Source organism: Tachyglossus aculeatus, chromosome 15 (assembly GCF_015852505.1).
Source record: "Tachyglossus aculeatus isolate mTacAcu1 chromosome 15, mTacAcu1.pri, whole genome shotgun sequence".
NCBI classification, from domain to species: domain Eukaryota; kingdom Metazoa; phylum Chordata; class Mammalia; order Monotremata; family Tachyglossidae; genus Tachyglossus; species Tachyglossus aculeatus.
In genome coordinates, this window is record NC_052080.1 from 18277116 (window position 1) to 18305018 (window position 27903).

The following is a 27903-nucleotide window of genomic DNA, read 5'->3' on the forward strand; positions in this document are numbered from 1 at the left end:
CTGATTCAGATGGAAGATTGGCAGCCTCAGTCTCCCCGGCTGAAAATGGAGATGTACCCCCGCTTTTCTGGGGAGTGGGAGGCAGAACAAGGGTAGAGGCAGATCCCCCTGGGGCACAGGCAACTCTCCACTTGGTAGCCAGAAGCCTGGGAAGAGCGTGGGCTCTGATAGGGACCTGCTGTAACATTCCCCAGGATATTTCAGAGAGAATACACCCCCTCAGTACCTCAAAGAAAACTTGGCCAGAGAGGCTCAGGCCTGTGACATCATCCCAGAGTGTTGCTCAATGTGTTTTGTGACATCGGCCAACTCACTCTCTTTGTGCCACACTAATGAACAGCAGATTAAGACTCCTGGGGGCCTTGGGCACTAAAGTCTGGGGAGAGAAAAGCCACGTGACTGTGAGTCAAGACCTGGGTTTTAGACCCAGCTCCCACGCTGCCCTACTGTGTGACCTTGGGTAAGTCCCTTCGCTTCTCTGTGCCTCACTTCCCCATCTGTAAAACGGGGGTTTGATACCCATTCTCCCTCCTACTTAGAACATGGACCCCAGGTAGGGCGGAGACTCGATCTGATGATCTTGTATCTACCCCAGCGCTTAGCGCAGTGCTTGGCACAGAGTGAGCGTTTGACAAATCCCGCCATTATTGTCGCTATCATTGTTTTCCGGATCTGAGTCCAAGTAGCAGCACTCAGACTTCTGGAAGCTCTTGGCTTCTTCCCCCGTCCCCGCCCAGGCCCAAAGTGCTTGCTTAGGAGAGTACTTTCTTTTTGAGCTAATAGTTTAAAAGGACGAGAACTTAGTTTTGGCAGCGGTAGCAGATGGGAAACAAACAAACAAGTCCAATCCTGCAAGCCTCCTCAGCAGTGCCTGGGAAATCATGGAAAAACCCAATGGCTTGGGGTTTTGTTTTGCTTTTTATGGCATCTACTTAGCGTTTACTATGTGCCAAGCACTGTACTAAATGCTGAGGTAGATATAAGATAATCCAGTTTTACAGATGAGATGACTAAGGCTCAGAGAAGTTTTTATGGCATTTATTTGTTAAGTGCTTATCCAGCCTTCAGAACAGTGCTCCAGCACTTAGAACAGTGCTTAGCACATAGTAAGTGCTTAACAAATACGAACATTATTATTACTATGTGCCAGGCACTGTTTTAAGCGCTGGGGTAGATATAAACTAATCAGATTGGACACAGTCCCTGTCCCACATGGGACTTGCAGTCTTAATCCCCATTTTATAAATAAGGTAAGTGAGGCAGAGAAGTCTTTTGTTAATGTTTTTTATGGCATTTGTTAAGTGTTTACTATGTGCCCAGCTCTGTATTAAGCGCCCGGGGAGATATGAGGTAATCAGGTTCAGCACAATCCTTGTCCCACATGGGGCTCACAGTGTTTATTCACATTTTACAGATGAGGTATCTGAGGCTCAGAGGAATGAAGTGACTTGCCGGACAAGAGCAGACAAGTGGCAGAGCTGGGATTAGAACCCGTGACCTTCATACTCGAGCGCCTGCCCTCCAGACTGTAAGCTCATTATGGGCAAGGAATGTGCCTGTTTACTGTTGTATTGCACTCCCCCAAGCTCTTAGTGCAATGCTCTGCATACAATAAGTGCTCAATAAATACAATTGACTGACCTAATTCTGATTCCCAGGCCCAGGCTCTGTCCACTAGACCACACTGCTTCCGGGGCTGGGTTGTCTCCTGCCAATGAAAGGGAAGAATGGAGACAAATGTCTGAGTAATTTGGAGCACTGAGTTTGAAGTAGTGGAGTAATTATGGGAAAGAGTGGGAGTGATCGGCTGGAATGAAAGGGCTCTGTCAGGGTCTGTCCCCCCTGCAGCCAACTAGGACGGGCTGCACCAGAAAAGCAGTGTGGTCTAGTGGTTAGAGGGCAGGCCCGGGGGTCAGAAAGACCTGGGTTCTAATTCCAGCTCTGCATTTGACTGCTGTGTGACCTTGGGCAAGTCGCCTTCTTTCTCTGTGCCTCTGTTCCCTCATCTTTAAAATGGGGGTTAAGACTGTGAGCTCCACGGGGGACAGGGACTGTGTCCAACCCGATGGTCTTCTATCTGCCCCAGTGCTTAGTACAGTGCCTGGCTCATAGTGAGCGCTTAAATACCGTTATTAATAGTATAATGACAATAATAATGGTACTCATTAAGCCCTCACTATGTGCAGGGCACTGTACAAATCCCCATTTGACAGATGAGGGAACTGAGGCCCAGGGGAGTGAAGGGACTTGCTCAAGGTCACACAGCAGACAGGTGGCGGAGCCGGGATTAGATTGAACTCGGCCAGCCTCCATGGGCTTCCCTACCGTGAGAAGAATTGGTCCTGGCCCAGGGACTATCAGGCCATGAGACCAACAGGCCTAGAGACGGATCCAGCCCAGTGACTTCTTGGGGTTTAGATCAAAAGGAAACCCTCAACGCCATTTCGCAATCTTGTCATTTGGCAACACACTGAGATGGAGAGCCTGAGAAACAATGAGGCCTAACGGAAAGAGCACAGGGTGGGGAGTCAGAGGATTTAGCTTCATTGGCCGTCTATCTTGCCCAAGACCTGCCTCTGGCCTGGAATGCCCTCCCTCCTCATGTCTGATGGACAACGAATCTCCTCCACTTCAAAGCCTCATTGAAGGCACATCTCTTCCAAGAGGCCTTCCCTCACTAAGCCCTCATTTTCTTCCACTCCTTTCTGCTGACTTGCTCCTTTTATTCATTCCCCCCGCCCAGCCCCACAGCACTTACGTCCATTTCTGTAATTTACTTAGTTATATTAATGTCTGTCTTCTCTAGAGTGTAAGCTCTTTGTGGGCAGGGAATGTGTCTGTTTATGGTTGTATGGTACTCTCCCAAGCGCTTAGAACAATGCTCTGCACACAGTAAGTGCTCAATAAATAGGATTGACTGACCGTCTGACTGGTGCTGGAAGATCTGTGCATCTTTCCCCGCCAGGGAACATGCATCGTGGCCGAGTGGTTAGAGCTTGGGCCTGGGAATCAGAAGGACCTGGCTTCTAATCCCAGCTCCACCACCTGCCCCTCTGTGATCTGGGACAAGTCACTTCACTTCTCTGGGCCTCGGTTTTCTCATCTGTAAAATGGGACTGACATATCTGTTCTCCTTCCTATTTAAACTGGGAGCCCCATGTGGCATAGGAACTGTGTCTGATATGATTATCTCTAGTGCTTAGTACAGGGCTTGGCACCCAAGTGTTTAACAGTTACAACAAATTATTACTATTACTGTGGGGGTGTGAGCCCTACTGTGCTAGATTTAGACAGTAAGCCCCATGCGGGACAGGAACTATGTTCAAACTGATTATCTTGTATCTACCCCAGTGCTCAATAAAGTGTTTATATATATATTAATGTCCGTCTCCTGCTCCCAGACTGTCAACTCATTATGTGCAGGGAGCGTGTCTGCTAATTCTGTTGTATTATACTCTCCCAAGTGCTTAGTACAGTGCTCTGCTCTTAGTACGTGCTCAATAAATACAAGTGATTCATTGACTGGTACAGAGTAAGTGCTTAACAAGCACCATTATTATTATTAGCTTGGTCTGTAGTAAGTGCTTTACAAGTTTGAGTCAGTCATTTGTATTTATTGAGCACTAACTGTGTGCAGAGCACTGTACTCAGCGCTTGGGAGAGTACAATATAACAATAAACAGGCACATTCCCCACCCACAACAAGCTTACAGTCTAGGGGGGAGACAGATATTAATATAAACAAATTACCGATATATCTCTAAGTGCTGTCGGGCTGGAATGGGGCATGAATGAAGAGAGCAAGTCACAGTGACTCAGGGGGCATGTCAGTCAATCATATTTATTGAGCACTTACTGTGTGCAGAGCACTATACTCAGCTCTTGAGAGTGTGCAATGTAACAGTAAACAGACACATTCCCTGCCCACCACAAGCTTACAGTGTTTGGGGGTGGGAGGCGCATGGTAAGTGTTTAAGTATTATTGTGATCATTATGTTGCAAAGAAAGTGCCAATTATTATTATTGTTTTTATTATTATTATTATTATGTGAAGGGGTGGAGGAGAACAACTCCCTGCATTGCTGGCTTTCTCCTCAGTGGAGGCAGAGGAAAGGCCTGCTTCCCATCTGGGGATGGGAATTTCTCATCAGCCCCTAGAGCCCCTTGTTTAACCTCATTGGATTCACCTGGAGAGGAGGGTTTGAAGCCCACGAGGTGGCTGGGCCTCTGCTCTACGAAAATGCAGGAGCTCATTGCCGGCGTGGAGAAGATTGTGTTTGACTTGGAGGCTGATGTGGAGGAGCAGAAGGGCACTGGTCTTCTGCCCTTCCTGGGCATGGACAGTGAGTGTGGGCAGCGCTCAGTGACCAGGACCAGAGGGTGGAGGAAGAGGGATGGGAGGGAAATGGTAATAATAGTAATAATAATTGTCATGTTTGTTAAGTGCTTATTATGTGATAAGCACTGTACTAAGCACTAGAGTAGATACAAGGTAATCAGGTTGGACACAGTCCCTGTCCCACATACGGCTCATAGTCTTAATCCCCATTTTACAGATGAGGCACTGAGAAATGAAATGATTTGTGCAAGGTCACACTGCCGACAAGTGGAGAGCTGGGATTAGAACTCAGGTCCTTCAGACTCCCAAGCCTGTGCTCTACCCACTAGGTCCAGGGGAGTAGGAGGAAAGTAGGGGAAGGACTGATATCAGCTGGGAGGGATGGTTCCCTCCTGTTTGGTTGGGGTCACAGTCTGAAACCCTGTGACCACCAAGTAGTTTACCCCTCGTCTAGGGAGCGGTGGACCGTGGAGTAACAGGGTCTGAGCCTTTAGGGGCTTTGAGGGACACCGTTCTGAGGGAATCAGGGAATCCTACTGGAGGGAAACTAAGGCACAGCATGAGGATGACAACAATAGGTCTCTCTGCTTCCAGAGTCCAGGGCAGCTGTTTGCAATTTCTTTCTCAAAGGCCTGTGTGGGAAAGGTGAGTTGTGGGCGTCGGGGGTGACGGGGTAAAGATATCTTGCCTGGCTTTATGTCGGGGGGATTACCTGGACCACTCCCATGTGGAGAGGGAGGGGTCACTTTCCCTGCCTGGGTTCATGGAGGGATGAGGGGAGGCCCCTTTCCTTCTGTGCAGTTTAGTAATATTAGCTCCCCCCTGCCCTCCCCACACACACTTTTTAAGTGGTATTTAAGTGCTTACAGACACTGTCCTAAGCATTTGGGTAGATACAATTGGACACAGTCGCTGTCCTACTTGGGGCTCCCAATCAGTCCCCATTTTAAAGATGAGGTAACGGAGGTTCAATGAAGTGATTTGCCCAAGGTCACACAACAGACAAGTAACAGAGCCAGTATTAGAACCCAGGAAATTCTGACTCCCAGGCACGTGTTCTTTCCGCTAGGCCACACCACTTTTCAAGCAGTATCTTCCTGCTTGGGGGACAGAGGTGCTTTGTGGGCACATCAGGTGGAAGGCCATGGCGGTCGCTAAGTAGAGCCAGTACTCCCCGGGGTGACTGAGGCAGAAGGGGTGTTGGAAGGGGGTCTCAGAGTGGTGGGCGTGTCCGAACGGGGATCCTGGGGTGATGCGCATGACCGGGCAGGGCCAAGCAAGGGCTGCTCCTTTCCAGTTGGACCGTGCCCCTTCAGGCCCCTCAGCGGGGAGAAGACAGGGGGCTGCAAACATTGGCTGTGGGGTTCTTGGGATGATAGCAGCGGCTGGTCAGGGGTCCTGGGATGGTGGGCGAGGCCGAGCAGAGACCCCCACCCCAGGGGACAGCGGGGACTGCCGCCCTCCACATGGGCCATGCCCTTTCTGGCCCCTAAGCAGGGGGAAGATGTTGGTCTGCAAATACTCGCTGTAGGCCTTCCAGGATGGTGGGAGAGGCTGGGCGGGGTTCCTGGGGCAGTGGACGAGGCTGAGCAGAGATCCCCCAGGGGATGGCGGGCTGTTTCTGCTCAGGTGGGCTTTGCCCTTTCCTGCACCTCAGCGGGGAGAAGACAGTGGTCTGCAAACACTGGCTGAGGGGACTGTGCAAGAAGGGCGACCAGTGTGAGTTCCTGCACCAGTACGATGTCACCAAGATGCCCGAGTGCTACTTCTTCTCCAACTTCGGTAAGGGCAGCTCCCCGGCCTGGGCAGGGCAGCGGGGCTGGCAGGTGAAGGGACTGGGCATTGCACTGAGGGTGGTCACCCCAGGAGGCTTCAGTGGGTAAAACCTGGTAGGGCATTGGGCAGGTCTGCTCCAAGTCTCCTCTGCCAGACTGGGGGTAGCCCTCTGTCTGTGTCAGATGGGGCTAGCAACTCTTTGTGCTCCTCCCTGCCTCTGCCCCAACTCCCACCCTTCTGATTTCCCCAGGTCAGCCTCCACCTCCCCTTTTTTTAATGGTATATGTAATAACAATTGTGGTACTTAAGTGCTTACTATGTGTCAGGCACCGTACTAAACGCTGGGATGGATACAAGCAAATCAGGGTGGGGACAGTTCCTGTCCCAGGTGGGGCTCACAGTCTCAATCTCCATTTTACAGACGAGGAAACTGAGTCCCAGAGAATAATAATAATAATAATAATTGTGGTATTTGTTAATCACTTAATATGTCCCAGGCACTGGGGTGGATACAAGAAAATGGGGTTGGACACAGTCCCTGCCCCATGTGGGGCTCACAGTCTCAATGACCATTTTTCAGATGGAATAAGTGATGATAATAATAATGATGACATTTATTAAGTGCTTACTATGTACAAAGCACTGTTCTAAGCACTGGGGAGGTTACAAGGTGTTCAGGTTGTCCCACAGGGGGCTCACAGTCTCAATCCCCATTTTACAGATGAGGTAACTGAGGCACAGAGAAGTTAAGTGATGATGATGGCATTTGTTAAGCACTTACTCTGTGCAAAGCACTGTTCTAAGCGCTGGGGGGATACAAGGCCAAGTGACTTGCCCAAAGTCACACAGCTGACCATTGGTGGAGCCAGGATTTGAACCCATGACCGTCTGACTCCCTGGTCCGTGCTCTTAAGCATTTACTACGTGGCAAATCCTGTTCTGAGTCCCCCTTCTAGACTGTGAGCCCGCTGTTGGGTAGGGACCGTCTCTAGATGTAGCCAAATTGTACTTCCCAAGTGTTTAGTACAGCGCTCTGCACGCAGTAAGCGCTCAATAAATACAATTGAATGAATAAACTAATCAAGCAGGGCGTAATCCATGGGTTCACAGTTTTAATCCCTATTGTAGAGATGAAGGAACTGAGGCTCAGAGAAGTGAAGTGATTTGCCCAAGGCCGTACAGCAGACAAGTGGCAGAGCTGGGATTAGAATTTAGGTCCTTCTGACCCCCAGGCCCATTCTCTAGCCACTAGGCCACACTGCTTTGTCCTTTGTCATGGTGAGAGGTTGGGGTCTCTTGCTAGTGACTTTTTTTCGGAATTGGGTGGGAAGGGGTCCCCGGGGGGAAAAAAAAATCTTTCTTGAATTCCCTCCCAACTCCATCCAGCCACCTCTAAACGCAGGCCTCAGTTGGAGCCAGTCTCCCTTCCTTCGGCCAGAAATTGGCCTCGCCTGGCCCAAGTTGGGTCCAGCAGGGCACAATTCCAGTCCCCCAAGGCCAGGCTAGTGAAGGCAAGCCCTCCACCCCTGCTCCCCCCCCCCACAATCCGCTAATGGGGGTGGCAGCGGGGGGTCGTGGGGAGCTCCTCCTCTCTGGTTTGGGGGACAACAAGGCTGATAATGGTGGGCTGGTGCCGCCTGCTGTCTGCAAGGAGAGTGTGGGGGAGGACACCCAGGCCCCCGGGTTCATAATAATAATAATAATGGCATTTATTAAGCACTTGCTGTGTGCAAAGCACTGTTCTAAGCCCTGGGGAGGTTACAAGGTGATCAGGTTGTCCCACGGGGGGCTCACATTCTTAATCTCCATTTTACAGATGAGGTAACTGAGGCACAGAGAAGTTAAGTGACTTACCCAAAGTCACACAGCTGACGGTGGGGCCGGGATCTGAGCCCATGACTTCTGACTCCAAAGTCCGTGCTCTTTCCACTGAGCCACGCTGCTTCTCCTGGGGCAAGATGCCCCTGCTTATCAGAGAGATGAGCCTTTGGGCCACTTGTGTACATATCTGTAATTTTATTTATTTGTATTAATGTCTGCCTCCTTCCCTCTAGAGTGTAAGTTCATTGCAGGCAGGGACTGTCACTGTTTATTGTTGTACTTTCCCCAGCACTAAGTACAGGGCTCTGCATACAGTAAGCGCCCAAAGTGCTTTGCACGTAGTAAGGACTTAATAAATGCCATTAAAAAAATAAAAATAAATAAATAAGATCGAATGAATGGGGTATTTCAAGCAGACCTGGGGTTTCGGTGTTGCTGTGGAACTGGTCTACTTCATTCTTTCAGTCATCTTTATTGAGTGCTTAATGTGTATTAAGCACTTTGGAGAGTACAATGATAAGCAGACACATTGTCTACTCCCAATAAACTTGCAGTCTAGAGGAGAAGGCAGATATTAATGTCAATAAGAAATTACGGATACGGATGTAAGCACTGAGCTGGGAGGGGGATTGAAGAAAGGGGCAACAGGGTGACGCAGAAGGGAGTGGGAGATGAGGAAAGGAGGAGGCAGTTAGGGAAGACCTCTTGGTGGGCATTTGCTTTCAGTAAGGCTTTGAGGTGGGGGAGAAGAATTGTCTGTCAGATGTGAGGAGGGAGGGGATTCCAATCTTGAGGCAGGATGTGGGCGAGGGGCAGTGGCAAGATAGATGAGTTCAAGAAGGTTAGCATTGAGAGAAGTGTGTGGATTGGGTCTGAATTAGGAGAGTGATGAAGTGAGGTAGGGGGCAAGGTGTTTCAGTGCTTTGAAGCCAATGGTGAGGAGTTTCTGTTTGATGTGGAGATGGATGGGCAACCACTGCAGGTTCTTGAGGAGTGGAGAAACGTGGCCTGAACTTTTTTGTAAAAAACCGATCCGGGCAGCAGAGTGAAGTATGGACTGGAGTGGGGAGAGACAGGAAGCAGGGAGGTCAGCAAGGAGGCTGATAAAGTAATCGAGGTGGGAGAGGATAAGTGATTGCCCCGCCACCCTGCACACACAGCTGAGAGGTCTGGGGACCTTCCTGGTCCTGAAAGAGAAGCATCTCATAGTTCTGGGGTGTCCCTCTAGACTGTAAGCTGGTTGTGGGCAGAGAATGTGTCTATCAAGGAACATGTCCACCAACTCTGTTCATTCAATCGTATTTATTGAGCGCTTACTGTGTGCAGAGCACTTGTACTAAGTGCTTGCGAAGTACAAGTTGGCAACATATAGAGACGGTCCCTACCCAACAGTGGGCTCACAGTCTAGAAGGGGGAGACAGACAACAAAACAAAACATGTGGACAGGTGTCAAGTCATCAGAATAAATAGAAATGAAGCTAAATGCACATCTTTAACAAAATAAATAGAATAGTAAATATGTACAAGTAAAATAAATAGAGTAATAAATCTGTACAAACATGTATACTGGTGTTGTGGGGAGGGGAAGGAGGTAGGGCTGGGGGGGATGGGGAGGAGGAGAGGAAAAAGGGGGCTCAGTCTGGGAAGGCCTCCTAGAGGAGGTGAGCTCTCAGTAGGGCTTTGAAGGGAGGAAGAGAGCTAGCTTGGCGGATATATATTGTACTGGATATGTATTGTACTGTTATATTGTACTCCCCCAGGCACTTAGTACAGTGCTCTGCACACAGTAACGGGAAGTAGCATGGCCTAGTGGCTAGAGCACAGGCTTGGGAGTCAGAAGGACCTGGGTTCTAATCCCGGCTCCACCGCTTGTCTGCTGGGTGACCTTGGGGTGTCAATGCATTTCTTTGTGCCTCAGTTCCCTCATCTGTAAAATGGGGATTAAAACCGTGAGCCCCATGTGGAACAGGGACTGTGTCCTACCTGGCGAGCTTGTATCTACCCCAGTGTTTAGTATGGTGCTTGGGTTAGTAAGTGCTTAACAAATACCATTAAAAAATATTAAAGTTTCTGCTCCTCCATGATGAGTCTTGGGCTCCCTCTCCAGGCAGCAAGTTCACCTCAGGGTCAGTCAGTCTGTCAATTGTATTTACTGAGTGTTTACTCTGTAATGATGATAATAATTTTGGTATTTGTTAAGCGCTTACTATTTGCAAAGCACTGTTCTAAGCACTGGGGAGGATACAAGGTGATCAGGTTGTCCCATGTGGGGCTCACAATATTAATCTCCATTATACAGACATGGTAACTGAGGCACAGAGAAGTGAAGTGTCTTGCCCAAAGTGACACAGCTGACAAGCGGCGGAGCAGGGATTTGAACCCTTGACCTCTGACTCCCAAGCCCGTGCTCTTTCCACTGAGCCACGCTGTACAAAGCACTGTACAAAGCACTTGGGAGAGCACAATACAACAATATAACTGATATAACTATAACTGTTATAACAATAATATAACAAATATAATTCCCTGCCCACAATGAGCTTAGAGTCTAGAGGGGAAGACAGACATTAATATAAATAAATAGAGTTAGCTTCCTGGCAGGACAGCAGTCTGGAATGCTGGTGACCTTTATTGTTTGTTGCTAATAATCATTGTGGAATCTATTAAGTACTTACTATGTGCTAAGCCCTGAGGCAGAAGCAATAGAATCAGTTCACACAATCCCTGCCCCACATAGGGCTCACAGTTTCAAGGGGAGGGAGAACAGGTTTTGAATCGCTACTTGACAGAAGCACAGAGAAGTGAAGTGACTTGCCTAAGATCATCCAGCAGGCAAATCAGTCGATCAGTGGTATTTATTGAGTGCTTACTATGTGCAGAACACTGTACTAAGTGGTTGGGAGAGAATAATACAATGGAGTTGGCAGACACATTCCATGCCCACATTAGTTTCTACAGTCTAGAGTGGGAGACAGACGTTAAATAATTTATATGTTAAAGATACATAAGCGCTATAAACAGGGGAGATTAGAAACTGATCAGGGAAGACTACTTGGAGGAGTTGTGATTCAGAAGAGCTTTGAAAATGGGGGTGGTGGTAACAGCTTGGTGAGGATATCATGTATATACTGTGATAAGTGTGTCTGCCAGTGAATTGAAGAAACTCATAGTTAATGGGAAGAACAGAAAGTTACCGGAAAGTCTAATGTGGGGACAGGGATGGAACCGGGATTAGAACTCAGTTCCCCTGGCTCTCCAGCCCATGCTCTTTCCACTAGCCCATGCTGCTTTGCTACTGCCAACAGTAGATGCCCCTAAGTAGCCAACCCCTAAGTAGCAGTAATAGTATTAAGCACTTAGTACATGCAGAACACTGTACTAAGTGCTGGGAAAGGGTAGATGGGTGAGAATTTAGACAAGGCCCTTGCCCCTCAGCGGGCTCAAAGACCCCTCCAGGACACTCTAGAATATAAGCTGTCTGCTGTGTCACCTTGGTCAAGTCACTTCACTTCTACATGCCTTGGTTCCCTCACGTGCAAAATGGGGATTAAGACTGTGAGCCCCATCTGGGACATGGATTGGATCCAACTTGATAACCTCATATTTATCCCAGTACTTAGAACAGTGTCTGGCACATAGTACTTAGCAGATACCATTAAAAAAAAATAGTCTTAGTTCTGGATTTCTCATGGATTGGGGATGACGGGAGAAGCAGCATGGCCTAGTGAAAAGAGCATGGGCCTGGAGTCAAGGGACCTGGGTTCTGATCCCAGATCTTCCAATTGCTTGGCTGTGTGACCTTGGGCAAGGTACTTCACTTCTCTGTGCCTCAGTTCCCTCAGCTGTAAAATGGGGATTAAATACCCATTCTCCCTCCTACTTGGACTGCCTCTGTCTTAACTTGTTCCTGCCCCAGCACTTAGAAAAGTGTTTGACCCATAATAAGCGCTTAAGAAATACCATTAAAAAAAAAGAAGTTGAGAGAGACATTTCCCCGATCCTGAAGATGAGAGGGGGCAGAACTTGGTATAGGGGCAGGCAGCGGGTGAGTGGTAATTGGTCTTTTTTTCAGGAAAATGCAGCAACAAGGAGTGTCCTTTCTTGCACTTGGACCCTGCCTCTCGAATCCGGGATTGCCCTTGGTACAATCAAGGCTTCTGCAAGAATGGTGAGGCCCTACCCAGGGAATTGAGGGAGGGGGATTCTAGCAATCCATGGGGCTTATTCAGCACTTACTGTGGGAAGCAGCATGGCCTTGTGGCAAGAACAAAGGCTTGGATTCTAATCCCAGCTCCCCCACTTGTCTGCTGTGTGACTTTGGGCAAGTCACTTTGCTTTTCTGGGCCTCAGTTCCCTCATCCATAAAGTGAGGATTAAGACTGAGCCCAATATGGGACAGAAACTGTGTTCAAACTGATTAGCTTCTATCTACCCCAATACTTAGAATAGTGCTTGCCACTTAGTAAGTGCCTAGCATATATCATTATTATTATTATTATCATTAGAGCGCTATACTAAGCGGTTGGGAGGGTAGAGTTTGGTAGATGTGATCCCTTCCCACAAGGAGCTTACTATATATAGGGAGAGACAGACCTTGAAATGATTTTCTGATAAAGGAAATAGTAGAGTATATGGCTGTGTACCAAGTCTTTGCTGATATCCTGCCTTGCTCCCCCTAGACAGGTTCTTGGGGTGTGGCGGGGGGGGGGGGGTACTGAGAGCAGAAAGCTCATTGCTTTGTGGTCCACCCCCTTCCTTCCCTGCTTCTTTTCAAACTAAATTCCACAATGCAAGCAAGGCCCCCATCACAGCCTGTCCTGAGCCAAATCTCCTTGGTCTGGATCTTTTCCCTCTCCCTTTCTGTCCCTCTCCCTTTCTGTCCCTCTCTTCCCCTTTTTTTCTCTCCCCCTTCTCTCTCTCTCTCTCTCTCTCTCTCCCCCTTCTCTCTCTCTCTCTCCCCTTCTCTCTCTCTCTCCCCCTTCTCTCTCTCTCTCTCTCCTTCTCTCTCTCTCTCTCTCCCCCTTCTCTCTCTCTATCCCCCATCTTTCTCTCTCCCCCGTCCCTGTCTCTCTCCCCGTCCCGGTCTCTCTCCCCCCGTCTCTTTCTCTCTCCCCCGTCTCTTTCTCTCTCCCCCGTCTCTTTCTCTCTCCCCCGTCTCTTTCTCTCTCCCCCCGTCTCTTTCTCTCTCCCCCGTCTCTTTCTCTCTCCCCCCGTCTTTCTCTCTCCCCCCGTCTTTCTCTCTCCCCCCCCTCTTTCTCTCTCCCCCCCGTCTTTCTCTCCCCCCCGTCTTTCTCTCCCCCCCGTCTTTCTCTCCCCCCCGTCTTTCTCTCCCCCCATCTTTCTCTCCCCCCATCTTTCTCTCCCCCCATCTTTCTCTCCCCCATCTTTCTCTCCCCCATCTTTCTCTCCCCCATCTTTCTCTCCCCCATCTTTCTCTCCCCCCATCTTTCTCTCCCCCATCTTTCTCTGACCCCATCTTTCTCTCCCCCCATCTTTTTCTCTCCCCCCATCTTTTTCTCTCCCCCATCTTTTTCTCTCCCCCATCTTTTTCTCTCCCCCATCTTCCTCTCTCCCCCATCTTTCTCTCTCCCCCGTCTCTTTCTCTCTCTCCCGTCTCCTTCTCTCTCTCCCCCGTCTCTTTCTCTCTCCCCCGTCTCTTTCTCTCTCCCCCGTCTCTTTCTCTCTCCCCCGTCTCTTTCTCTCTCTCCCGTCTCCTTCTCTCTCTCCCCGTCTCTTTCTCTCTCCCCCCGTCTCCTTCTCTCTCCCCCCGTCTCCTTCTCTCTCCCCCCGTCTCTTTCTCTCTCCCCCATCTCCTTCTCTCTCCACCCGTCTCTTTCTCTCTGCCCCCGTCTCTTTCTCTCTCCCCCGTCTCTTTCTTTCTCCCCCTTCTCCTTCTCTCTCCCCCTCCCCTTCTCCTTTTTTCTCCCCCCTCTCTCCCCCTTCTCCTTTTCTCTCTCCCCCTTCTCCTTTTCTCTCTCCCCCTTCTCCTTTTCTCTCTCCCCCTTCTCCTTTTTTCTCCCCCCTCTCTCCCCCTTCTCCTTTTCTCTCTCCCCCTTCTCCTTTTCTCTCTCCCCCTTCTCCTTTTCTCTCTCCCCCTTCTCCTTTTCTCTCTCCCCCTTCTCCTTTTCTCTCTCCCCTTCTCCTTTTCTCTCTCCCCCTTCTCCTTTTCTCTCTCCCCTTCTCCTTTTCTCTCTCCCCTTCTCCTTTTCTCTCTCCCCCTTCTCCTTTTCTCTCTCCCCCTTCTCCTTTTCTCTCTCCCCCTTCTCCTTTTCTCTCTCCCCCTTCTCCTTTTCTCTCTCTCCCTTCTCCTTTTCTCTCTCCCCCTTCTCCTTTTCTCTCTCCCCCTTCTCCTTTTCTCTCTCCCCCTTCTCCTTTTCTCTCTCCCCCTTCTCCTTTTCTCTCTCCCCCTTCTCCTTTTCTCTCTCCCCCTTCTCCTTTTCTCTCTCCCCCTTCTCCTTTTCTCTCTCCCCCTTCTCCTTTTCTCTCTCCCCCTTCTCCTTTTCTCTCTCCCCCTTCTCCTTTTCTCTCTCCCCCTTCTTCTTCTCTCTCTCCCCCTTCTCCCTCTCCCCTTCTCTTTCTCTCTCTCCCCCTTCTTTCTCTCTCTCCCCTTCTTTCTCTCTCTCCCCCTTCTCTCTCTCTCCCCCTTCTCTCTCTCTCCCCTTCTCTCTCTCTCCCCCTTCTCTCTCTCCCCCTTCTCTCTCTCTCCCCCTTCTCTCTCTCTCCCCCTTCTCTCTCTCCCCCCCTTTCTCTCTCCCCCCCTTTCTCTCTCCCCCCTTTCTCTCTCTCCCCCCTTTCTCTCTCTCCCCCTTTCTCTCTCTCCCCCTTTCTCTCTCTCCCCCTTTCTCTCTCTCTCCCTTTCTCTCTCTCCCCCTTTCTCTCTCTCTCCTCCTTTCTCTCTCTCTCCCCCTTTCTCTCTCTCTCCCCCTTTCTCTCTCTCTCTCCCCCTTTCTCTCTCTCTCTCCCCCTTTCTCTCTCTCCCCCTTTCTCTCTCTCCCCCTCCCCCTTCTCTTTCTCTCTCTCTCTCCCGTTCTCTTTCTCTCTCTCCTCCTTCTCTTTCTCTCCCCTCCTTCTCTTTCTCTCTCTCCCCCTTCTCTTCCTCTCTCCCTTCTCTTTCTCCCGTCTCTTTCTCCCCCTCCCCCTTTTCTCTCTTTCTCTCTTTCTATCTTCCCCCTTCCCTCCCTCCATATCACTCTTCCACTCTCCTTATGGTAATTGTTGTATTGTCCTCTCCCAAGCACTTAATACAGTGCTCTGCAGACAGTAAGTGTTCAATAAATTCATTCAATCATATTTATTGAGTGCTCTCTGTGTGCAAAGCACTTTACTAAGCAATTGGAAAGTACAATTGCAACAGATAGAGACAATCCCTACCCAACAATGGGCTCACAGTCTAGAAGGGGGAGACAGACAACAGAACAAAAAGTAGACAGGCGGTAAATACCACTGATCGAATTATTGATCTGCCCACAGGTCCCCGGTGCAAACACCAGCACACCCGCCGAGTGATGTGCATCAACTACCTCGTTGGCTTCTGCCCTGAAGGACCCAAGTGCAAGTTCGTGCAGTAAGCCCTCCCAGACCACTCCCAAGGGCTGGGGAGACGACCAGCTTCTCACCTGGTCACTACGCTTGTGACTCGATTAACTTGATTGATTCATTCAATCATATTTATTCAGCACTTACTGTGTGCAGAAAACTGTACTAAGTGCTTGGGAGAGTACAATATAACAATAAGCAGACAAATTCCCTGCCCATAATACTCTGACCATCTAGAAGGGGAGACAGACATGAATAAAAATAAATAAATTACAGATCTGAGTGCTGCAGGGCAGGGAGGAGGGATGATTGAAGAGAGCGTGTCAGGGCAATGCAGAAGGGAGAGGGAGAAGAGGAAAAGGAGGGCTTAGGGAAGCCCTCTCGGTCTGTCAGGCCAGATGGACATCCCCCCTGAGCTGTGTCTGTGAGGCATGTCAGTGGATAATGGCTAGATATTCCAGTATTGGGGATGAACACCCCGGGGATCCCAGAGACCCCTGAAACCCAGAGCTGAGGATGAATCTGTCACCAGCTACCAGACCCTCGACACTCTCGTTTTTTCCCCTTAGCCTCTTGGGGTCTCGGCGCTTGCTTGGTTCAGCTGTCCATATCCCAGCCACAGTCACCTTGGGGGCCTGTGGTCTCTCGAGGTGAGGAGGAGGCTGTACCCTCCCGCCCATCCCAGCAGCCGCCCCCGTGGCATTTCATTCCTTCTATTCCAGAGGGGATGCTGGAGGAATGGGCAGGAAGCACCTAAGTGCAAATGTAGAGCCTGGGCCGCCTGAACCTTGCATTACTCTCCCTCAACCCTACCACTCTCCCTGGCAGGGAGAGGACCCCTTCCCCTCAGAACAGAAGCCTGGAGTCCCTGGTTAGGTGGCGTTGAGTGGCAGGATGCTTCATCAGTCTCTGCTTCTTTCAGTCCCAAGATGGATCTGCAGCTGGGAAATCAGGATAAGGTCAAGGTGAGTTTGGGGAGTGGCCGAGGATTCCCATATCAGTCCACTCTTTTTTTTTGAGGGGCCATCTACATTTAGCTCTCCCCCTCCACCTGATCTTTCAGCCCCATTTTTCCCAGCTGAATCTCACACTGGCCTCCTGGGACCTCTTCCTCCTTACATTTTTTTAAACTGTTCTCTAAACCTTCTAGTGAAGAGCACCCATGTCTTCCGTCTGTCTGCTTTTCACCTGTCTCTCTCGCAGATCATTTGGCATCTAGCAGGAATACTGGGGAAAAATCCAATGTCCTGGCCTCTTCATTCACCCAGAAACGGGGTTGATCAATTGATCAATCATATTTAAACGGGGATTAAGACTGTAAGCTGTATATGGGACCGGAGCTATGTCCAACCCGATTATCTAGTATCTATCCCAGCTCTTAATACAGTGCCTGGCGCATAGTAAGAGCTTATCAAATACAATCATTATTATTACTATTATCATCATCATTATTATAATCATTATCCTAGTCCTCTCCTCTCCTTTCCCTTCTCCTCTCCTTTCCCTTCTCCTCTCCTTTCCCTTCTCCTCTTCCTTCCCTTCTCCTCTTCCTTCCCTTCTCCTCTCCCTTCCCTTCTCCTCTCCCTTCCCTTCTCCTCTCCCTTCCCTTCTCCTCTCCCTTCCCTTCTCCTCTCCCTTCCCTTCTCCTCTCCCGTCTCCCTCTCCTAGCCCTCACACGGGGCAAATTCAGGATCCCACCTGCCAGCTAACTTTCTTCCCTGTGTACATCAGAGCCAGGCTCCAGGACAAGCACCCCCAAACCCTGCCACGGGCATCTCTTCGAAGGGCCCCAGCGTGGACTACCTGCCCCCACCTCGCCTCTCAGCCCTCCGCTTCCTCCACTATCACCTGAGGGCCCAGCAGAACATGGCTCAGCCCTCCCCAGGCTTCAAACCCCTGCCTCTGATCACCTGCTTCAGGGTGAGTCGTGGGAATCCAGCTGATTGAACCACCCTGGGGGATCGTAAGCCATTGGTTGGTTGAGGCTGGAGGACAGGAGGGAGGTGGAGTTGAGAGAAACCCAGGGTTTCACTGTGGGAAATAGTAATAATAATTATTATTATGGTATTTGTTAAGCACTTACTATGTGCCAAACACTGTTCTAAGAGCTGGGGTACATGCAAGGTAATCAGGTTGTCTCACATGGGGCTCACAGTCCTAGTCCCCATTTTACAGATGAGGTAATTGAGGCACAGAGAAGTTGTGGCTTGCCCAAGGTCACACAGCCGACAAGTGGCGGAGCCGGGATTAGAACCCACGTCATTTGACTCCCAAGTCCGTGTTCTTTCCACAAAGCCACTCTGCTGCTTCCTGACAGAATGTCCCAGATCCCCACAAAGCATCACAAACCCACCTCCACTTGATGCTTAACTCCAAAGTAACCTCCGTGTCCCACAAAACGCAACTATGCTTTTCAAGAGTGGAGGGTCTTCGATGAACAGATACTCACTAAACCTCCCTCCTTGCCTTTACCAGTCCTGTGAGAGCCTTGGGAGAACCTAAACTGTCACCTCCTTCTTGGTATTACCTCCGGTACCCTGGGGAAAGAGTGACTTTAATAATAAGATGGTATTTGTTAAGCACTTACTGTGTGCCAAGTGCTGTTTTAAGCACTGGGGTAGATCCAAACTTATCAAGTTGGATCCTGTCCCACATGGGGCTCACAGTCTTAATCCCCATTTTACAGATGAGGAAACTGAGGCCCAGTGAAGTGACTTGCCCAAGGTCTCACACCAGACAAGTGGCAGAGTTAGGATTAGAACCCACATCCTTTGCCTCTTTTTAGAAATAAGAGCAAATAATCCTTGCATTGAATACGCTACAGCAAAAACGTCATGCACAGAGTTTTGAGTTTCTTGAAAGGGAGGTCGTGAGTGGAGGTTACCCTCTCATTTACAGCTGCCGTTCGACTTTCACAATGCTCTCATTCCTGGCAGGAAGCACATTTACTAGGGACCAGCCACACAACATTGGGATCTCTTGGGGCTGTGATACTTTTTTTAGGGAATGCTTGGATTTGAGCATGTCAAAACCTCTGCCCAACACTAATAATAATAATAATAATAATGATGGCACTCGTTAAGTGCTTACTATGTTCCAGGCACTATACTAGGTGATGGAGTGAGTACAAGCAAATCAGGTTGACACAGTCCCTGTCCCACATGGGGCTCAAAGTTTTAATCCCCATTTTACAAATGTGGGAACTGAGGCACAGAGAAGTGAAGTGATTTGTCCAAGATCACAAAGCAGACAAATGGTGGAACAGGAATTCAAACCCAGGTCCTTCTGACTGTCAGGCTTGGGCTCTATCCACTAGGCCATACTGCTTCTCTGGACTGTAAAGCTTGGGAGGGTTCAGTAAGTGGACATGCCCTTACCCTCAAGGAGTTTACAATTGAGCAATTCCACGGCACGCTCCAGCTTTCAGCCCATTTTCTTACTCCCATTACCGTTCAAACTCCAGGCACAGATTATTATTATTATCATTGTTATTGCATCTGTTAAACGCTTACTATGTGCTGAGTACTGGTCTAAGCACAAGGATACATACAAGTTAATCAGGTCGCTCAAAGTTTAAGTAGGAGGGAGGATGAGTAGATACACCCATTTTATCTCTTCCAACTCCACTTCTTCATCCATTCAAATCTGGCTTGTGCCCCCTTCTCGCTATTGAGACTGCATCCTGAAAGGTCCATAAATAAATGGTATCTCTTGAGCACTTATGGTGTGCAGAGCACGGTATTAAGCACTTGGGAGAGAATGATACAACAATATAACAGATACATTCCCTGCCATGACAAGCTTACAGTCTAGAGGGGGAGACAGACATTAATAAAAATAAATAAATTACAGATATGTACAGAAGTGGTGTGGAGCTGGGAGGGGGGCTGAATAAAGGGACCAAGTCAGGGCAATACAGAAGGGTGTGGGAGAAGAGGAAATGAGGGCTTAGTCAGGGAAGGCCTCTTGGAGGAGATGGGCTTCAATAAGCCTTTCAATAAGGCTTTGAAAGTGGGGAGAGGCATTGTCTGTAGGATATGAAGAGGAGGATGCTCCAGGCCACAGGCAAGACGTGGGCGAGTGGTTAGCTGTGAGGTAGAGAAGTTTGCGGTACAGTGAGAAGGTTAGCAATAGAAAAGTGAAGTTTGTGGTCTAGATTGTAGTAGGAGAGTAGCAAGGTGAGGAAGGAGGGGCAAAGTGATGTAGTACCTTAAAGCTGATGGTGAGGCGTTTCTGTTTGATGCGGAAGTGGATGGGCAACCACTGGAGATTCTTGAGGAAGGGGGTAAAATGGGCTGAACGTTTTTGTAGAAAAATGATCCGGGCAGTAGAGTGAAGAATGGACTGGAGTCGGGAGAGACAGGAGATGGGGAGGTCAGGAAGGAGACTGATACAGTGATCAAGTGTAGCGGGGAAGCAGGCTCAGTGGAAAAAGCCTGGGCTTTGGAATCAGAAGTCATGGGTTCAAATCCCACTCCGCCACTTGTCAGCTGTGTGACTTTGGGCAAGTCACTTAACTTCTCTGGGCCTCAGTGACCTCATCTGTAAAATGGGGACAAAGATTGTGAGCCCCACATGGGACAACCTGATCACCTTGTAGCCTCCCCGGCGCTTAGAACAGTGCTTTGCACATAGTAAGCGCTTAACAAATACCAAAATTGTTATTATTAAGTAATCCTCTTCCCCAGCTCGCCCTCACTACTCTTCAGAAGATCACCCCCTCACTGCCTCTCTTGACTCTCTGAACTTGGCTCATGCCCTAACTTCAGTCTGGACCTCCCCACTCCTTCAAATCTGCCAGACTAATTCTCCCCATCCTCCAAGACCTTCTGAAATTCCACCTCCCCCGGAAAGCTTTCCCTGATGAATGTTTCTTCTCCACAAGCCCCACTCTCTCTGTAGCTTCACTGTAGCACTGACAACCTGTCATCACATTAGTATCTTGGCACTTCATTTTACTGGAAAATTACTTTGTTTCTCTCTGTTGAATCATAAACTCCCTGTGGGCAGTGAACGTGACTTCTCTCTTGGTATGACAACCTGTCAGTCAATCAGTTGTATTCACTGAGAAGCAACTTGGCTTTAGTGGATAGAGCATGGGCCTGGGTGTCAAAAGAATCTAGGTTCTAATCCCAGCTCTGCCCCTTGTCTGCTGTGTGACCTTGGGCAAGTCACTTTACTTCTCTGGGCCTCAATTACCTCATCTGTAAAATGGGGATTAAGACTGTGAGCCCCATGTGGGACAATCCGATTGACTTGTATCTACTCTCCTGCTTAGAACAGTGCTTGGCACATAATAAGTGTTTAACAAGAACTGAAATGCTTATTATTTATTGAGCACTTACTGTGTGCAGAGCACTGTACTAAGTGCTTGTGAGAGTACCATACAACAATAGACACAGGCAGGGTTCAACCAATACTATCGCTTGATTTATCAGTCTGTCTTTTGGGCTGAACAGGAACTCTATTTGTTGGGTTAAAACCAGGCTGCGTGCTAACAAGAGTTCCTCTTTGGGACTCGCTACGTCCGAAAGAAGCCAGAGCAAGTGTCCTCTCTTCCTTTTCAGTGTGGAGGAAAGGGCCACTATGCCAACAAGTGTGGGAAGATTTCCACAGGACTACTGAAAGGAGAATAACTTAGGATCCAGGTGGCCAGAGTCCTCTATCGAAGAACAGCCCATGCAGCTCTGGATGCTCAAACTAGGTTCCCTTAATTTCTTGGGGTTCCAGGCTAGAGGACCAGACCCACCAAATCCTCAGCCCATTTTGCCTGGTGCCTGTCACTCGTTCACTGCCTAGGAAAAGGGAACAGAAGTCACACCGCTTTGATTAATGAGCTTTTCCAGCTCTGGGGATGCTGTGTTAGACCATTCACTGGCAGGGAAAATGAACCACTTTCTCTGTACCCGGGTGAATGTCTGCTACTCAGGAGGCAGTGAACGTCACAACTACTTTTTAGCCCGCTTCAAACGGACTGCTGGTGGTAGAATCAGTTTCCCAAGGGAAGAAAGGGGCAGAGGCCTCATCTGTGTACTGCAGTGAACTGGGCAAGCCTGAAACGTGGAAGACGACATTTGTCTTGCTGCTGCTCTTAAAAACCCCGATGTAGGCTTGGCATTAATTATCTGATAGAATTTTCAAACACGAGAGTTGCACTGTGTCTGGCTTTTTGCTTAAATGGAGGGAGGGCGAGAAAGAGCAAAGTCCTGAGGCCTTCGCCCTCATCCACCCTCTTGGTTGGTCTGTGTCGCTCCCTCCACCTGATACACTCGTCTTTCCAAAGGAACCTAGCTTTGGGCTAGTTGTTTCTGGCAGTCATCCACTTCCTCACCCTGGGGGTGGGAATTGTGCATCCTTGCTGCTGAGTTTCTCCCCGGCCAACCCTTCCACTTTGTGCCTTCCATGACTGGAAAACTGACCTCTGCTGTCCCTTTGCACAGGGTAGGAACTGTAGGTAGCAACATGGTGTAGTCCGGGAAGCAGAATGGCATAGTGGATAGAGCATGGGCTTGGGTGTCAGAAGGTCATAGGTTCTAAATCCTGGCTCAGCCACTTGTCGCTGTGTGGCTTTGGGCAAGTCACTTCACATCTCTGCGTCTCAGCTCCCTTATCTGTAAAATGGGGATTAAGACGGTGAGACCCACGCAGGACAGGGACTGTGTCCCACCCGATTTGCTTGTATCCATTCCAGTGCTTAGTACAGTGCCTGGCGCCTAGTGCACGCTTAGCAAATACCACAGTTGTTATTAACTCCTGTTTTTGGTTAGAATTGTGGGATCAGAAACACAGGTTAGAGTCTGCCCTTGCAGATTTCCAAAACCACCCAGTTTATTCGAACTTGGTGATTCAAGCTAACAACCCTAAGGGCAGTTGTACGTTCAGTGGCTAGCCTGACTTCCTGGTAACCCTTTACCAGTCCAATGAGTTTAGTTAAAACAGTCTGCAAAACGCCGCTTGGCGAGAACCAGACCCCAAGGAATCAAGTAAGCATAATTGGGCAGGGGCTCATCCTCTCCTCCTACTCTCACTCTTCGAGATCATCAACAACTCTAGCTTGGCGGTTACAGAAGGGGAAACCAAGTCAGTGGAGCAACTCCCACTTAGGGGCCTGAGCCTTGTCTGTTCAGCATCGGCTAGCCGAGGACTTGCCGGAGGGCACACGGGAGAGGGGATAAATAGGTTCACCGGACAAATAACACGTTCAGTTTTCACAGGTTTATTCTTCACCCCCAGCCCCTCCCTGCCCCAGTGCCTAAACCTGAAGTCTTCCCACAGAGGAGTCAGATTTTCTCCCTTGACGATTTCCGGCTGGCTGGCCCCGGTGGCTTTGGCTTTGTCCGGCATGATGGCCAGATCAGTGATGCTCGTGCCAGTGCGGGAGCTATTTGAGAAAGAGAGAGAGAGAAACAGATGTGAGGGTGAGAAGCCATAACGGAAGTACAAAAGTTATCAAGGCCCGGGTTGGAATTTTATATTCTAACTACGTGTTGTTAGATTGTACTCTCCCAAGTGCTTAGTACGGTGCTTTCCACGTACTAAGCGCTCAAATACGACTGAATGAATGAATAACTCTGGAGAGGAGTTTTGTCTCTGGTTCTCAAAAGATCAAGGTTTGGCTCTCCTCCTCTTCCTCCTGACCCCCGCCTGGTTAAGACTTCCTTCTGGACCGAAGCCAGGCCCGTCCCCGCCACTGGAAGAAAAAGGAAGGTGTCTGAAGGAAGGAAAGACAGTTGACTAGCAGGAAAGGCAGTGATCAAGATGACAGCAGCTGGATCTGGGTGCAGTGAAATGTTAGAATTTCCTCAATGTCTCCCTCACCCACGTCAAGCTAGCCCAGCCCTGACTTTTCCAGCCATGCTCATGAACCTCACTTTGCTCTCTGACCTGTCTCGCTATGGCTCCCCTTTTCACCTCCTGGAATGGTCTCTTAAAGGTCCCAGGTTATCATCAACGGTAATTTTTTTTTTCTGGTATTTTGATAAGCACTTACTTTGTGCCAGGCCCTGTACTTCAATGCTGGGGTAGATACCAGGTTGTCAGGTTAGAAACAGTCACTGTCTCACATGGCGCTCACAGTCTTAATCCCCATTTTACAGATGAGGGAACTGAGGCCCAGAGAAGTGAAGTGACTCGCCTAAGGTCACACCGCAGACAAGCGGCAGAGCCAGGATTAGAACCCAGGTCCCCCCTGACTCTCGAACCTTTTCTCTAGCCACTAGGCCATGCTGCTTCTGAGTGCTTACAGTGTGCAGGGCACATTTAGACACGTTTGCCGCCCACAGAGAGCTTACAGTTTAGAGGGGAAGACAGACTTGAACAGAAACAATTCAAAACATATAATTTATAGATACGTTAAGTGCTGTGGTCTGCAATAAACAGGAAGAAAACTGGCTTCCTGAGCTGATCCTTGCACTTAATATCACTACTGGTTCCACCCAATAATAATAACTGCAGTTTTTGTTAAGCACTTATTATGGGCTAAAGCTGGGGTAGACACAATACAATCAGACCGGACTAAAAGGGTCTAAAAGGCGAGGAGAGGGCCCTGCTCCCCAATTTTACAGATGAGAAAACTGAGGCACCGAGAAGTGACTTCTCCAATGTGGTCTCAAACTGTGGCTGTCAGTTCCCCATCCATCAACTTCAACTCGTCTGCTTTGTGATCTTGGGCAAGTCACTTCACGTCTCTGGGCCTCAGTCCCCTCATCTCTACAATGGGGGTTGAGACTGGGTCCAACCTGATTAACTTTTATCTACCCCAGTGTTTCAAACAGTGCTTGGCACACAGTAAGCGATTAGCAAGTGCCATCATTATTATTCTTATTATTAGGCAATTTAGGACAGAAGGCAGGAAATCTTACTCAGATGCTTGTAGCTCCAGCTGCAGCACAAGATGCAGTAACCAGCAAAGAGCACTTTGATGCCCCCAAATCCACCCTTCTTCAGATTAATGGATCTGCTGCTGTACCTGGCCCAGGCTGTTGCAAGAGAAGAAAATGCGGTTTTGTTAGTGGACACTCTGTCCGATCGATGAATCAACGGTATTTATTGGGAAACAGTGTGACCCAGCGGAAAAAGCACAGGCTTGGGAGTCAAAGGACCTGGGTTAATCTTGGCTCTCCCCCTTGCTTGCTGTGTGACCTTGGAAAAGTCACTTCTTTTGGCCTGAGTTTCCTCAACTGTAAAATGGGGATCCACTAACTGTTCTCCTTCCTACTTAGACCGTGAGCCCCTTGTCGGACAAGGACTGTGTCCAACCTGATTTAACTTGTAACTTGAACTTGTATGAGAAGCAGCGTGGCTCACTGGAAAGAGCACGGGCTTTGGAGGCAGAGGTCATGGGTTCAAATCCTGGCTCCGCCAATTGTCAGCTGTGTGACTATGGGCAAGTCACTTAACTTCTCTGGGCCTCAGTTACCTCATCTGTAAAATGGGGATGAAGACTGTGAGCCCCCCGTGGGACAACCTGATCACCCTGTAACCTCCCCAGCACTTAGAACAGTGCTTTGCGCATAGTAAGCACTTAATAAGTGCCATTATTATTATTACCCCAGTGCTTAGAATAGCGTTTGAGACCCACAGTAAGTGCTAATCCATCAATGGTATTTACTGAGTGCTTACTATGTGCAAAGCACTGCACTAAGCACTTGGAAGAGCACTACAGAACTAGGAGACGCATTCCCTGCCCATAACAAGCTGACACACATTAATATAAACAATTTATAATACCTAATATAAAGGAACGTATGTCAGTTCTGTGGGGCAAATATCAAATGTGCAAAGGTCACAGATCCAAGGGCACAGATGATGCAGAAGGGAAAGCAAGCCAGGGAAAAGAGGGCTTAATCAGGGAAGGCCTCTTGGAGGAGATGTGATCTTAACAAACACTGTACTTATTATCCAGTGCTTACTGTGTGCAGCGCTCTGTAATAATAATAATAATTACAGCGTTTGTTAAGTGCTTAGAATGTGCCAGGCACTGTAATAAGCGCTGGAGTGGATAGAAGCAAATCAAATTGGACACAATCCCTGTCCCGTGTGGGGGATCACCATCTTAACCCCCATTTTACAGAGAAGGTAACTGAGGCACAGAGAACTAAAGTGACTTGCCCAAGATCACACAGCAGACAAGTGGCAGAGCCGGGATTTGAACCCATGACCTCTGACGCCCAGGCTCTATTGACTATTCATGCTGCTTCTGTACTAAGTACTTGGGTAAGTAAAGGCTGATCTTTCAGTTTGTGAGTTCTTTTCCCTTGTTTTGGGTCATTTCCCTGCTCATTCATTCATTCAATTGTATTTATTGAGCGCTTACTGTGTGCAGAGCCACTGTACTAAGCGCTTGGAAAGTTCAAGTCGGCAACATATAGAGACGGTCCCTACCCAACAGCGGGCTCACAGTCTAGAAGGGCTCGATAACACCTAATTGTGGGCAGGGAGAAGGAGCTTCAAAGTGTAATCTATGTTACTTCTCAGGCTGGATGGGAGTCTGGGTTAAAACAGCTAGTTAGAGCAGAAACTCTCCTTGATAACCTTACCCTCACCATTTGCTCGCAGAAATGAAAGCCCAGAATTAGTTTGAAATCAAAGGCTCTTCCACATTAAATTCATTCATTCAGTCATATTTATTGAGCGTTTACTGGGTGCAGAGGCACTGTAGTATGCGCTTGGGAGAGTATAACTTTTTATGAAATGAAAAACAGGTTCAGATTATCCAGCCGGCTGGGCCTCAAGAGTATTTGTCCCAATTTATTAAGAAATCTCCCCAGCAAATCCTGCCATCAGCAATGGGACAAAGTGCTCGTCCTTTGCTTTACACTGGTTCCTTTGACCCTGCTTTGCCAAGATTTAGATGTGGTACCGAGTAAAACTGGGTTTGCTATATTGATCCGACCTTTTCCCAGAACCCATATTCCCAGTGAGGGCAGGGATTGTGGAGAAGCAGCATGGCTCAGTGGAAAAGAACATGGGCTTTGGAGGCAGAGGTCATGGGTTCAAATCCCGGCTGCGCCAACTGTCAGCTGTGTGACTTTGGGCAGGTCACTAAACTTCTCTGGGCCTCAGTTCCCTCATCTGTAAAACGGGGATGAAGACTGTGAGCCCCATGTGGGACAACCTGATCACCTTGTAACCTCCCCAGCGCTTAGAACAGTGCTTTGCACATAGGCGCTTAATAAATGCCATTATTGTTGTTATTGTTATCTACTGAACTCTCCCAAGTGCTCATCACAGTGCTCCGCATACAGTAAGCACTCAATGTTACTGGTTATCATGTGAGTGGTACCTTTCCATCTCTTATTCGAGAACTCAAGTGTCTTATACAAACGTTATCTTCATATCCCATCTCTCCAGAAGGAAAATGGGAGAAGCATTTATAGGAGCAGACCCCTGACTTGATACCCAGCACGCCTTGCCAATTCTTCCTTTTTGGTTCACAAACACAAATACGCTGCTGTCCTCTGATCCCAACCTTAGTCCCCTTTGACAGACAGCCCGGTTCACTTTCCGCCGTTTCGTTTCCTCGTAAGAGGCGGGGGAAAAGGAATTAGTCGGTGGAGGGGGGAAAAAGACGAGCGATGCTGTAGGATTTTGGCCTCACCTTGCTGCAGGGCACCCAGGAGGCCCATCGGAGAGAAAAGGCGGGTGGCCGGCCAGGCAGGAAACTGAGATGGCTCCAGGGGAGGGACTGTGATTCAAAACAGAAGTTAGGGCACCATGTATCGTCGTCTTCTCCTCATCCCCTCTCTCAGGGCGGGCCCTAACCTGTATTTCCATAGAAGGCAGCATTGCCTAGTGGATGGGCCTGGGAATCAGAAGGACCTGGGTTCTAATTCCAGCTCCACTGCTTCTCTGGGATGTGACCTTGGGCAAATCACTTCACTTCTCTGTGTCTTAGTCACCTCATCTGGAAAACAGGGGTTAAGGACACATGACTGTGTCCAACCTGATTAGCTTGCATCTACCCCAGTGCTTAGTACAGTGCCTGGTCCATAGTAAGTGCTTAACAAATACCTTTTTTCTTTTTTTAGAGGCTTCTGTTGAGAGAGAGGGGCTGAGGAGACTCTTCTCCGAACACCAGGGAGGGCCCAGTATTCCCAGTGACGCCATGGGGTCTTTTTATCAAGTCATAGCTCTACCCAGGGCCTCAGTTTCCTTCCTCACCTAGTCAACGGGCCTCTTGTGGTTACTTGCCTCACCAGAGAGTGGATTAAACGTGGGTGCTAAGAGTTTGAGTGCAGTGGTTGAAATTTGTCAAGTACTAAAAATCATTCTGTTCCCTTTTGCTGCGATGGGCTGAATAATGGAGAGAACTACCTGGGTTCTAAAGACCGCTGAACGATAGGAGTTGACAAGAGAGCTGTAACTTGATGGTTGAAAGATCTTAATAGGTGTAGGAAGGAAACAACGTGACCCATTCCTCCGCTACATTT

The 27903-nt window shown here is 48.9% G+C and overlaps 2 protein-coding genes across 9 annotated transcripts in view; one reads left to right on the forward strand and one right to left on the reverse strand.

The window, feature by feature from the left end:
• The first annotated feature begins 4240 nt into the window (after positions 1–4240).
• Positions 4241–27684, forward strand: CPSF4L (cleavage and polyadenylation specific factor 4 like). 3 transcript variants are annotated; one of them, XM_038757436.1, is made up of 8 exons: positions 4241–4343; positions 4934–4984; positions 5969–6121; positions 12009–12104; positions 15407–15500; positions 16395–16437; positions 17204–17392; positions 27502–27684. In XM_038757436.1, the coding sequence occupies exons 1-8, from the start codon at positions 4241–4243 to the stop codon at positions 27526–27528; spliced, it is 756 nt and encodes a 251-aa protein (XP_038613364.1). In that variant the 3' UTR covers positions 27529–27684. The 3 variants fall into 3 exon arrangements, with proteins under 3 accessions (XP_038613364.1, XP_038613362.1, XP_038613363.1); XM_038757434.1 differs by lacking the exon at positions 27502–27684 and adding an exon at positions 21040–21345; XM_038757435.1 differs by lacking the exon at positions 27502–27684 and adding an exon at positions 21040–21345 and having other exon boundaries at positions 15407–15491.
• The window catches only part of C15H17orf80 (chromosome 15 C17orf80 homolog), a 30019-nt gene continuing 24806 nt past the window's right edge, over positions 22691–27903 (reverse strand). For 4 of the 6 annotated variants that reach the window (XM_038757431.1, XM_038757430.1, XM_038757428.1 and 1 more), the window contains 3 exons: positions 27072–27158; positions 24334–24450; positions 22691–22853 (listed from right to left, as the gene is read on the reverse strand). In XM_038757431.1, coding sequence (XP_038613359.1) covers positions 22753–22853; positions 24334–24450; positions 27072–27158 — 305 coding nt within the window. In that variant the 3' untranslated portion in view covers positions 22691–22752. The remainder of the gene's footprint in view (positions 22854–24333; positions 24451–27071; positions 27159–27903) is intronic. The other 2 variants (XM_038757432.1, XM_038757433.1) reach the window with 2 other exon arrangements.

Bases quoted from the DNA above. Each gene is read 5' to 3' on its own strand.
- CPSF4L (XM_038757434.1), top strand. From the start codon at position 4,241: ATGCAGGAGCTCATTGCCGGCGTGGAGAAGATTGTGTTTGACTTGGAG. The intron at 6,122-12,008 runs GTAAGGGCAGCT...TCTTTTTTTCAG, and splicing joins CTACTTCTTCTCCAACTTCG to GAAAATGCAGCAACAAGGAG. The intron at 15,501-16,394 runs GTAAGCCCTCCC...TGCTTCTTTCAG, and splicing joins CCCAAGTGCAAGTTCGTGCA to TCCCAAGATGGATCTGCAGC.